Source organism: Rhinatrema bivittatum, chromosome 2 (assembly GCF_901001135.1).
Source record: "Rhinatrema bivittatum chromosome 2, aRhiBiv1.1, whole genome shotgun sequence".
Taxonomy (NCBI): Eukaryota; Metazoa; Chordata; class Amphibia; order Gymnophiona; family Rhinatrematidae; genus Rhinatrema; species Rhinatrema bivittatum.
The window spans coordinates 761,758,392-761,771,408 of NC_042616.1; the positions used below are offsets into that span (position 1 = coordinate 761,758,392).

General features: G+C 44.5%; 1 protein-coding gene across 1 annotated transcript in view; it reads right to left on the minus strand.

Moving 5' to 3' along the window:
• The window catches only part of ATAD2 (ATPase family AAA domain containing 2), a 471,993-nt gene that overhangs the window by 420,663 nt on the left and 38,313 nt on the right, over positions 1–13,017 (minus strand). The window contains exon 3 of the mRNA XM_029591972.1: positions 6,479–6,531. Coding sequence (XP_029447832.1) covers positions 6,479–6,531 — 53 coding nt within the window. The remainder of the gene's footprint in view (positions 1–6,478; positions 6,532–13,017) is intronic.

Here is a 13,017-nt window from a genome sequence, read left to right on the forward strand (position 1 = left end):
AAACTAGAAACTGCATGGCTGGATATTATAGTTTATAGCTGTCTGTGATTAGAGGTACATAAATGTCTCCAGTTTATTTTAGTCTATGAGATTTATTGTTATCAGTTCATATTTAAGTTTGCTTTGGAGTTAATGCGTGATTGCTGTTAGGGTATCATTAACCAGAGAAATGAAGTTTTTCAGTTTTTTGGTGTTTTGCTTCTCCCCTCTCCCCCTCAAGGTACAGGGCTGACTGATGTAGCCATGGCTGGCCACAAGGACTTTTATGTTCACTGTAAATGTAGAAAAAGAATAACCAGCCCAGTAAGCTTTTTAGTTTTTGGTTTTATTTCCTACCATTAATGCAGAGATGCTCATATTTGCATCTAAGTTTTTAGAATTGTGTGATTACCGAGAGTTTATTGTGCATTGTGTTTCATTTCATTTGGTAAGAACGAAAGCATGAACTTGTGTTTATTTAAAGCCATTTATAATTAGATTTGATTTATCATTGGAGAGGGATGTATGGTTTTTTCTTTGGTCAGGGGTATAGGCAGAGAGATAGAAAGGAAAACAATCTATAGATATACTACAAGAGAGCAACTTTATTTTAATGAAATGATCTGTTTAAGGGTTTTATCACTTAACAAACCTATGCATTGAGGGTAACAGTTGTTTGGCGGGAGAGGAGGTGACCCCCCTTTAGGAATGTGGTTGAGAAGAAAGAAAAAAAAAAAAAAAAAACACCTGGGAATGAGTCACTTTTAAAATGGATTTTATAGTTCTGCTGAAAGGTTTGAGGTTTAAGTATGTTATAGGACAGAGTGCACAGGTGATAGAAGAGGGACTAATGAATTGATCTGTTTAATGTGAAAACAGAAATTTGTGTTGAAAGTATGGGGAAAGTGAATATTAGGGATGAGAGATGACGTAATGTTAAAGAGGGAAGAGATTAAGGAATATGCAGAAGGCTGTATGCTGAGAAATTTAGACTGTTTTGGGTAAAAGGAGAGAAAAGATATAAGTAGGTTGCATTAAAATTGTGTGAAGATATGATTTATTTTAAATTAAACACAGGTCAGAAATAAACGGACGGCACTAATATGCATGACCTTTCTGCGGCAATATGTGTTAAGTACGTTAGTTCTTAGTTTTGATTATATCTCACTAGCTGCTAACTTTTAGACGTAAGGGAATGAATTAGGTGGTTTATTTTGATGGGAGTTCAGGTATTGGACTTTGTATTGTGGACGATTTCGACGATATGTAAAGGAGTAAGATTGTGAGACGGTGAACAGCAGAGAGTTAAGCAGCAATGCCTATTATCTATTTATATGCCAGTAAGAAAAACTTTTGGTTAATGCATATTAGTCTGTGCCGTCCTTTTATTTTGCAGACTTCTGGACTCCTATCTGATATGTCTGTGCTTTTGGAAATGATTCGTATTTCTATTTAGGGTATTTGCAGGATTTGGTAGTAAGAACTTTGTGGAACATATGCATATTGGATGGAAATAGAATGACTTCTAATTAAGTGCAAAGTTGTTTGTTTTAAGTTTTTCTTTTAGAAGGCGAGTTAGGAGTTTACAAGCATAGGAAAACAAAAAGAGATTTTAGATTTGTAAAAGGAAGTAGCTCTTATCACAGGGGACAGCGCCTCCTAGGGGTGGACCATCAGAGAAAGGAAAGTAGCTTTATGACTGTTTTTTGCTGAATTAAGGTATAACAGTAGTTTGACTTTTAAAGAACATGTAATGTCATTTTTAATTTTCATTTTAATCATTATATTAACTGTTATATATTAGATTTCTTTCCAGGGTACTAAAGCACAAAGCGCATCTGTCTCTATGCTATGGGAGATGAAGATCAGTTTTTTTCAGTTTGATTCCTTTTCAATTTTTTGAATAGATCTATTTTAATTTTCATTCTGAGTTTTTGTTTTCTTTTGTGGATCGATCCAATTCTTTTATATTTTTTAAAATACGTTTTTCTTTTTTGAGCTCAAACGTTTGACATGTTGTCTGTTCTATGTTACATGTGGAAACTGAGGAATGAATGAATGTATTATGTGGTCAGTGCTGTGACATATATGTTTTAATGTACAGTTTGCGTATTTATGTTTGTGGTTTGGACCATTGCATGATGTTTTGAACTAATGTGGGGATTATTTGGCGAATTAAATATAGGGAGTACGTGACATAAAAGTATTTTCTTACTACTTAATCGGATTTGTTGCACTTTTATTTAGGTTTGAATTCATACACATGCATCTAACCTAAGGAGCTAAGAGATTCTGCCTTGACATCATCACTGACTCCTACTAAAAGAACTATATACGCCCTGAATGCAGAAATTATGGTCACAGACTTTCTTACATATTATATGGACTGCAAGGCTTACAATTTATACCTGATATTTGCTTTTTTCTATGTTTTGTGGGAATGACTTTATGCAGAATTTAGGTTTTTTCATTCTCTGTCAGCACTTAGGTGTTCAAGTTAATAATATTATTTGAAGTGATGCTGTTTTTATTAGTTTGTATGTTCCAAGTTAAGTAATATTTTCCAGTCTTAGACTTTATAATACTTATATGCAGACTCAGTTAAATGCATATGTACTAGGTTTTCCTATCTTTATCTATGGAAGCTGCTTTGATCACATAGAGGGTGATGTGTTGCATTGTGATTCAAATATGATAATTCAGGGTTCAAGAGGGAGATCTCTTTATATTTCTCTTTCACACCAGCCTAAGTTATAAGCTATTTCTATTCTTTGGTTTTGCAGCTTGCACTTAGGATAATCACTTTGTTGATCTTTAATATCTCAATATTCTATCTCTTATTCTAATGTTTTTGCTGAACCTTTTTTTGAATATCTTTTCTTATGACACTATTTACTAGATTTTACCTAATGACTGTTTCACTCTCTTTCACAAAGATTTCTGTTCTCCTTGAAACAAATACATACCTTACACATGAGGAGCTCTGCTATAGGGATTTGCAACATTCTATTACTATATCTTTCGGCATATTAATTGCTCATTGTTCTTTTCTTTTTATTTTGGTCCTTTCATTATAAACTCTATCTGTGACTTATAAGCTAGTGGGTTTCTATTTAGGATTCCAAAGGGGAAGATATAATTTTCCTTATTTCTGTCTTTTATTTATATGACATTCCTTCCTTCCCTGTGTATAATCTTACACTGATGGTTTATCAATTTTGCAAAGTACATTAGTTTGTTAGCTTTCATTTATTGTTATGATTATCCCCAATATATTTAGACTTACCATCATTTGAGAAGGGTATGAGCCCCATTTCCCCTAGAAGTATCTGAAGACGAAGCAGTATTACTAGCCATCATTTACCTTAAAAATTAATACTTGCCCTACACAGTTGTATTATCTCTTAGACATATGACTGTCACAAGTGAATGAGGACTGTCCATACAGTGAGTGCTTTCAATGCTACAGGTTGTTGTCCTAATACTGGATAGTACTATACATACCCTACAGAATTAGTATGATGTTTCAGACTTTTGCTATGCCTTTGCCTATCATGCATATGCTTTTGTATTTGATCTTCCATCACTACAGCATATGACTAGAATATGTCTTATGCTTTGCAACACTTTTACATCATGTATGCACAACACAGTATGAGTTTTTCTATAGATTCTTGGTTTTCTTCTATGTTATTGGTTTCTTTACTTTTCTGGTAAGGTGCATTGATTATATCCCTAGTTGCCATTTTAATGAATATTATCCTGGGTAGTTGTTCATAACAACAGTATTCATTGAAAAGATTTGCCCAGAATACCTAGTATTATATGAAAAACACAGTATTTTCATACTGGTCTCTCTGTGTACTTATTTTTACATGTTATACCACTATTATGTACTTACTTGATTCTGAAAGATAACATATGTGATCATGTTATTATGAAGTAGGTCCTTTTTATAATGCAGGTATCTGTATAGCTCCATTATAGAGCTAATAGTTACCTAGTGAAAATTAGTTTTGATGTTATTTTTTGATTAACTAGTGAATGCTTGTGGGAGCATCCTTCATATTAATTAAGAATCTAGAGGGACACACACCTATGCACTACACCTGATAAATACCAAGGTTAGTGGTTAGGTTACACTTTTAAGTTCCTCTGTCATGGCTTTTCATCGAAGACTGATTGATGTGACACCTATCCATTTTAAGGTGTCCCATAGAGGGAAATGAAGAATATGTCTGAGTAAGATAACCAAGAATACCCAGACTCCTCTGTTTTACTGGCCTGTCAGAGGTGAATGAACTTTGAGAGACTTTCTGACTATCACAGATTCAAAGGATGCAGAAGAGTTGGGAAACTGGTAAATCCTGCAAAGCTTATAATTACAGGCCAGGAAGGCATCAATGACTTGCAGAGAATCTCTGAGACAGATTTGCTGGCAACAAAAGGAGAGAGGCCTATTTTAATGGCCACATTTACTTCACAATGCAGGGATACTCGTTCTGCAGGAAAACAGGATGCAAGCCTTTATCTTGCAGATATTGGTTTCAATGACCTGAAACCAATTTGAATGAATCCTGGTGCCAAGCTCTATTCAAGACCCAGACTGGGAGGTGTTTACAATAAACAAAGAAGAACAACAGAAGACAAGAAGAGAATACTTGCATCAAAGCCAGTATGATACAGGAACTTGTTTACATTGGGAGGAGGAACAGGGTTAGAAGAATTCTTAGTTGAGGGAGGTCCTCACAAGCATTTCCTATACAGGATAGAATGTCATGACAAACAGTATCATGTGTTTGTGGGCGGTTACACTTTTCTGGAAGCTTCGAGAATGTTGGATTTTAATTATATAAGTCAGAGCAGGGCAGAAATTCATTGAGATGCTACTTATTACAGATAGAGGGCAGATTGCATCTCACAAGAACACTTGTCTTTGCATGTCTTTTGAAAAAGCCAAAATAAACTAAATTTTAAAACCTCTTGCTGAATTGCAGTGTTCTTGTGCCCTAAGCTATGAGTCCCAAAATTAGACACCCTGGACTACTTCCACTGGGTTACCTTCACTGCTGCCCACCCCGGGCACTACCATCAAGCTGTATAATAAATACAAATTCTCTGTGTCTGCGTGTATAGAGTCTAGCCTAGTACTGCGGTTCCTCACGGGGCTCCTCCCCGAGGGAGTAGCCATCACCGCAGTACCCAAGAATCCACTCCAATACCTCAAAACGATAACAGGTTCACACCAGCTTTTTCCTGCAATGCACTAGCCCCACCCCCTCACATGGGATAGCACTGGATATGCTGCCTCAATACATTCTCACTCACAGCTGGGAGAAGAAACCAAAATAGCCACTGTTCCTGCTCTTATCAGCTGAGGCACTGCAGACAGCTTGCTTCCTGACATCCACCTGGCATTATCAACAGGTATGGGGTTCACCGAACAGCCCTACCAACCCCCAGGGCAGCAGAAACAACCCTGTGCCAACCTCCACATGCAGGGTACTCTCTCTCACACTCCACAGGAGCAGCAAAGTCGCAGGAACCATGCAGCTGAAAAATAAAGTATCGCCACTTACTTTTTTCTCTCCCCTCTGCCCCAATGGAGCCTCAGATTGTCCCACATTGTATGAAAGGCCAATACTTCCTCCCTGCAAACTTCCTCCCTCCTCTGTTCTGATCAACCGTTTTTAAAAAAAATAAAATAGAAACATTTTCCCAAGAGAACAAAAAGAATACTTTGATACTTATGCAAATTCCTTGTATCAGAGACCAAAGAAAGGGGAGGAGAGGGGAGCCAGCACCACTGGCTTTCAGATTCCCCTCATTAAATGGGAGCAAGCAAACTAAGGGTCAGAGAAATACTGAAAGACTGCAGATAGCACAGTGCCTTATGTAGGCTGTTACAGTAAAGCTTTTATTCTCAGTCTCCATTGGCTGGTAGGGGAGAAAAATGCATCCATATGGACTGGTCTAGTGGATGAAAAAGAACTGACCACACTTAATACCCACCCGCCTACCTGAAGAGCCAACTATCTCACTAAAGCTCAAGCTCTGGATGAGACTGAGGGTGGTCACGAAATGGTGCTCCAATGCGTGTTCAGTAAAGCATGTTGGTGGCATCCGATGACATCATCCACATATTTTGGCTAATTCACCCTGCTCTTTAAGAACCCCATTTGCAGGTAAGCAAACTTCTTTTCCTTTACACAGTGGAATTCTTGGCTAGACCATAACAGAGGATACTATGCACTTGGAAAAAAGCAATGCCGCATTTGGCAGGTCAGTGGGTCAGATATATTAAGCTTTTATCCCACCGACACAATAAGAAAAATCATTTGCTATATCTTGGGCCAGTGTAAAGTAATTTGCACCAACTATTCAAGCTGCACCATTCAACTGCTAAGAGGATGTGAGAAGAACGCCCAGCAGTTTTCATGTCCTGTTTGAAAATTATCTTTTAGCATCCAAACAGCATCCAAACAAGCCTTAAATTCACCTTCTTTGCAGTCTCCATTCTTTTGTGTATCAGCTTGCAGCTTGGCCAACCGCCTGTACAAAGAAAGTAAAGCATAACCCTATGAATATGATAACAAAACCTACTTATCTATACATATCAAAGGCTTGTATCTATTACTCAAGTCACAATGTCATAAGATAACACCTGAACAGTGGAATGTGCACTGAGCAAAAAAGATATGTTCTTTCTGCAAAGCCCTGTCTATTAGGCATTCACGCGCACGCAGGCTCTTCTCTTAATACATTAAAAGAATATAGCACTGTTGCTTACCTATAACAGGTGTTCTCCAAGGACTGCAGGATTTCAGTCCTCACACATGGGTGGCATCATCAGATGGAGCCCAGCACAGAAAACCTATGTCAAAGTTTCTAGAACTTTGACTGAGACTCTGACCATGCTAGCTTTCCTTTTTTCCATGCACCCACGTGAAGTCTCCTCAGTCATATAACATAGAATTGAGGAAGAAGCAAGTTTGCTTACTATAAACTGTGTTTTCCATAGATAGCAGAAAGAATTAGCCATGCAAGAATTAGCAATCACGATGGCATTCTGGCAAACAGTCTCCAGGCTAAAGTCTTTATTAACTGCCGCGCAAGCCCAGTCTCTTTAGTGAGAGAGCTAGAAGACAGCAGAAAGATGGAAAATCTAGGAGAGGAGACATGGAGGAGGGAGGGTACGCATGGCTAATTGATCCTGCTATCTACGGAAAATACCGTTTACGGTAAGCAAACATGCTTCTTTTCCATCGATAAGCAGGCTGAATTTGCCATTTTATTTGGGAGTCCCAAACCCATAGGAAAAAAGAAAATGCAACACAAGAGTCTTTTTTTTTTTTCCCCTACTTCTCTGTGGACATGTCTCGTCACCCAAGCACACTTGATAAAACTGCTCTTCCCAGACCACTGCCTGAAGCTGATAGTTGGTCAAGGCAGTAATGTGCGGTAAAGGTGTGTACTGATGACCAAGTAGCCGCTTTTCAGATGTCCTCTATAGAAGCATTATGGAGATGCTCCACAGAGGATGCTGTGGCCCGCAGCTGATGAGCAGTGACTGAATTGGATACGGATAGTTGTGCTGATCAGTGACACAATGGAATGCAATTCATGATCCAGGTGGAGAAAGATAGTTCTCTGAAACTGCTACCCCTGGTTTAGAGTTGAATGAGATGAACAATTGTGAAGCTTGAGATAATAAAAATGTATTAGAGGCATCTTTTCAATGGAAAAGTTACAATTAGCCCCAGGAGGCATTGCTGGGTCTTGAACCTGTCTCACATTAGATAACAAAAGACACATGTAGTTCTAGAAAGAGCTATAAAATGCATGTCTTCAAAGTTAGATTAGAATTCCCAGGCCAGCTAAAGTTAGCAAATGTTTTCACCTTGTGCCTACATGTAAACCGATGCGATGGTATATAACTTAGCGAAGGTATAGAAAAGATTTTAAATAAATAAATAAAATAAATAAGAAACATAAGAACATAAGAAAATGCCATACTGGGTCAGACCAAGGGTCCATCAAGCCCAGCATCCTGCTTCCAACAGTGGCCAATCCAGGCCACAAGAACCTGGCAAGTACCCAAAAACTAAGTCTATTCCATGTTACCAATGCTAATGGCAGTGGCTATTCTCTAGGTGAACTTAATAGCAGGTAATGGACTTCTCCTCCAAGAACTTATCCAATCCTTTTTTTTTTTTTTAAACACAGCTATACTAACTGCACTAACCACATCCTCTGGCAACAAATTCCAGAGTTTAAGTGTGCGTTGAGTGAAAAAGAACTTTCTCCGATTAGCTTTAAATGTGCCACATGCTAACTTCATGGAGTGCCCCCTAGTCTTTCTATTATCTGAAAGAGTAAATAACCAATTCACATATACCCATTCTAGACCTCTCATGATTTTAAACACCTCTATCATATCCCCCCTCAGCCGTCTCTTCTCCAAGCGAAAAAGTCCTAACCTCTTTAGTCTTTCCTCATAGGGGAGCTGTTCCATTCCCCTTATTTTGGTCGCCCTTCTCTGTACCTTCTCCATCGCAATTATATCTTTTTTGAGATGCGGTGACCAGAACTGTATACAGTATTCAAGGTGCGGTCTCACCATGGAGCGATACAGAGGCATAATGACATTTTCCATTTTATTCACCATTCTCTTTCTAATAATTCCCTGCAACGAGCTTAGTGAGTATCAGTACGAATAATGAGAGGTCCAGTGTCAGCATCTATGGTTGCAGGTCTCACAGAGCGTCTTTTACTGCCTGGCGGATGAACCCGTCCAGTTCCTCCCATATAGCTGGTGAGGTCAGACCAGCTGTAGGAGGTGGCAGAGAAGGCGGAACTGGCCCTTCCAGAGATCCCTGTGGTGGCGAGGTACCCGGCACCAGTATCGGTGGGGATCGCCTGGGAGTGAGAGGCATCGAGGGTATCTATGGCTCTTCCACTCGAGACCTTTTTGGTGCGGCTCGACGGGAATAGAGGGCGATCCGGGAATCGATCAGACATCGGGGGTCAAAGTCCGATGGCAGTGGCGATGTTTTTCACGATGTTCGGTGCTTTTTTTCTCAAACACCGATGTTGATTTTAATCGATGACAGAGAGATGGAGTCTGATATGGTCGGTCACCGCTTCCATCAGGACGACGTTTTGTTTTGAAAACTACATTTTTGGCCGCTCCAGCCGGAGACGACTGTGTTGATGTTGACGTCGATAGAATTAATTGAATTTGGAAGAGATGTTCCATCTTCTCCAGATGGGCCCGTCTGCCTTTTGCCGTCATTTCGGCACATTGTGGACACGTAGATACATTATGTTTCTCGGCCAAACAGAGAACACACTCGACATGCAGGTCGGGGATAGACATGGTGCGAGGGCAATTCGGGCATTTTTTTTTAAAACCCATTGCCATTTTGAAGGCCGGACAGCCATCGACGGCCTTCTGACTAGAAAAACGTGTGAGAGGGTATCGACTTGAGAAAAAACATGAGTACTCACCGATCGGTGGAGAAAGGAGACCCCTATGAAGGGGATGAAATTTGAAAATTTTTAAACTTTTTTCCCTGAGGAAAAATTTGTGAAACAATCACACAGGGTTCCTTCACCGCAAGGCTAACTGCAGCACGGAAAAAAAGAAGACTGAAGGGAGACTCCCCAATACCAACATTTGACATAAACAAAAGCAGCCAACACAGTCTCCCCAACCTTAGCTAAGATTATAAACCTATCCCTAAAAGAAGGAACTGTTACGGCTGTGGCTGCTGTACTACCGCCTCACCACCAGGGGTCCCTCTAGTGTTGGCTTTCCTGACAGGCCCAGTCCTTCTATGTCCACTCTATGCTCTGGGTGTGCCCTCTTAACCCTGCCTGACAGTTGCCTCGGGGCTTCGGCATCGAGCTCTCCTGGGCTCCCTGCTCTAGCCTGCCTTGCGCGGCCTACGGGCCTATCCTTGCCTTGCCTTGCGTGGCCTTCGGGCCTATCCTTGCCTTGCCTTGCCTTGCGCGGCCTTCGGGCCTATCCTTGCCTTGCCTTGCCTTGCCTTGCCTTGCATGGCCTTCGGGCCTATCCTTGCCTTGCCTTGCCTTGCGCGGCCTTCGGGCCTATCCTTGCCTTGCCTTGCCTTGCGTGGCCTTCGGGCCTTTCCTTTCCTTGCCTTGCCTTGTGCGGCCTTTTGGCCTTCTTCCTTGATTTCCATACCTGGCCTACGGGCCTTCCGTGTGTGTGTGTGTGGCCTACGGGCCTTCTGACCTGCCTTGCCCCGCTATTGGTGTGTGGCCTACGGGCCTTCCGTGTGTGTGTGTGTGGCCTACGGGCCTTCTGACCTGCCTTGCCCCGCTATTGGTGTGTGGCCTACGGGCCTTCCGTGTGTGTGTGTGTGGCCTACGGGCCTTCTGACCTGCCTTGCCCCGCTATTGGTGTGTGGCCTACGGGCCTTCCGTGTGTGTGTGTGTGGCCTACGGGCCTTCTGACCTGCCTTGCCCCGCTATTGGTGTGTGGCCTACGGGCCTTCCGTGTGTGTGTGTGTGTGGCCTACGGGCCTTCTGACCTGCCCTGCCCTGCTTACTGTGCCCTGACCCAGCCTGGACCCAGACACTGCTGACTGCCGCCTGCCCTGACCCAGCCTGTACTTGACACTGCCACTTGCCGCCTGCCCTGACCCAGCCTGTACTTAGACACTGCCACTTGCCGCCTGCCCTGACCCAGCCTGAACCCAGACTCTGATTCTTGCTGCCTGCCCTGACCCAGCCTGGTACCTGACTCTGTTCGAGCTTCCTGTCTCTCTCCACCTGGAGCCACCCTGCTGGGTGGTGTGCACGACTCCTGTCCGGAGCCCAAGCGTAACAGTATGCCGAAGCCATCACATTTTCCAGGGGAAGAGATAGGTCTGTGTCCTGCCGGTGAGTCAACTTTTCACTAATTCAAGATGCCTCCTTCTTTAAAGTTTTATACCTGCAATTCCTGTCAAACTTTGAACTATCCTAGCTATCAGAACTGTCTAGCCTGTGAACTTGTTGGTCAGGAACACTGGTCATGCAATAACTGCAACAAGAAAAATGTTTCTGTCTATCAGGAGTGTTTGAACTGTCTGGCTCCTAAACCAGGGTGGTGGAAATGCTCCTGTCTCCCGTGTTTGTTACCTCCAGGCAAACCCTGCCCCTGTTGTTCTGCTCTAGGACCAGCTGTGCAATTAGAAAAAGCTATCAGCTCTCCTAACCAGTATTCTGTTTCTGGCTCAACTAAAACAGACATTTTTGCTGGCAGTTTGTGGGTAGAAAAACCCAGGACTTACCTGGCCAAGAAGGCTTCTGTGAGACCAGTGCTAGAGCCTCGGGAACAGGTTTCTCTACAACGGAGAGAGCTGATTAACTCTAGCAGGGCTCAGCTTCCCACAGCTGCCAAGTGGACACTAACGAGCACCTTCCCTAGACGTCCTAGAACTGCCTGTGCCTTCTCTAAACTGCTCCTCCAGAAACAAAATCAGGAGCATCAGACTTTGGCTCGAGGTATCAAGCCCACGGCAGTACAATCTGTGTCTTCCATGCACACTACCTTTAACCATGCTACTCTGCCATCTGAACCTGCTGCGCTACCCCGAGAAGAGCCTGAGTCTGCTGAACCGGCCCTGCTGCCGTCCTCGGAGGGGTCCGCACCAGCCCTGCTGACAGACTTTCTAACTCTGCCATCTGAGCCTGCCGAACCGGCCCTGCTGCCGTCTTCAGAGGGGTCCGAACCAGTCCTACTGACAGACTTCCTGAGTCAGCCATCGGAGTCTGCTGAACTGGTCCTGCTGCCACCCCGGGAGGGGTCCATACCGGTCCTGCTGCCACCCCTGGAGGGGTCCATACCGGTCCTGCTGACGCCCCGAGAGGGGTCCGAGCCTGCTTCATCGCCCCGAGAGGGGTTCGAGCCTGCTTCATCGCCCCGAGAGGGGTCCGAGCCCGCTACAACGCCCCGAGAGGGGTCCGAGCCCGCTACAATGCCCCGAGAGGGGTCCGAGCCTGCTTCATCGCCCCGAGAGGGGTCCGAGCCTGCTTCATCGCCCCGAGAGGGGTCCGAGCCTGCTACAACGCCCCGAGAGGGGTTCGAGCCTGCTTCATCGCCCCGAGAGGGGTCCGAGCCTGCTTCATCGCCCCGAGAGGGGTCCGAGCCTGCTACAACGCCCCGAGAGGGGTCCGAGCCTGCTACAATGCCCCGAGAGGGGTCCGAGCCTGCTTCATCGCCCCGAGAGGGGTCCGAGCCTGCTTCATCGCCCCGAGAGGGGTCCGAGCCTGCTACAACGCCCCGAGAGGGGTCCGAGCCTGCTACAACGCCCCGAGAGGGGTCCGAGCCTGCTTCATCGCCCCGAGAGGGGTCCGAGCCTGCTACAACGCCCCGAGAGGGGTCCGAGCCTGCTACAATGCCCCGAGAGGGGTCCGAGCCTGCTTCATCGCCCCGAGAGGGGTCCGAGCCTGCTACACCGCCCCGAGAGGGGTCCGAGCCTGCTACAATTGCCCGAGTAGGATCCGAGCCTGCTGTACTGGCCCAGCTGCCGCCCCTGGAGGGGCCTGTACCGGTCTTGATGCCGACCTTGGAAGGGTCCGGACCGGTCCTACTATCGCCTCAAGAAGGGTTACGGACTATTTCTCTGCCCCAGGTGGGGTTTGTGTTCCCCTTGTCACCCCAGGAGGGGTTATGGAAATCTGCACCGCCTCTGCTACCCCAGGAGGGGTCTAACCTTGCCGCCTTGTCCCAGGAGGGGTTATGGACTGTTTTTCTGCCCCAGGTTGGGGTTGTGTCTGCCTTGTCACCCCAGGTGGGGTTATGGACTGCCTTATTTCCTCGGGAAGGAGTTGACCCTGCCGCATCACCCCCGGAGTGGCCTCCCGTTGTTCTTGATTGCCTCCTGCACAGATGGGATCCAGGAGGAGGGGGAGGCCTTGAGGGGGGGGTACTGTTACGGCTGTGGCTGCTGTACTACCGCCTCACCACCAGGGGTCCCTCTAGTGTTGGCTTTCCTGACAGGCCCAGTCCTTCTATGTCCACTC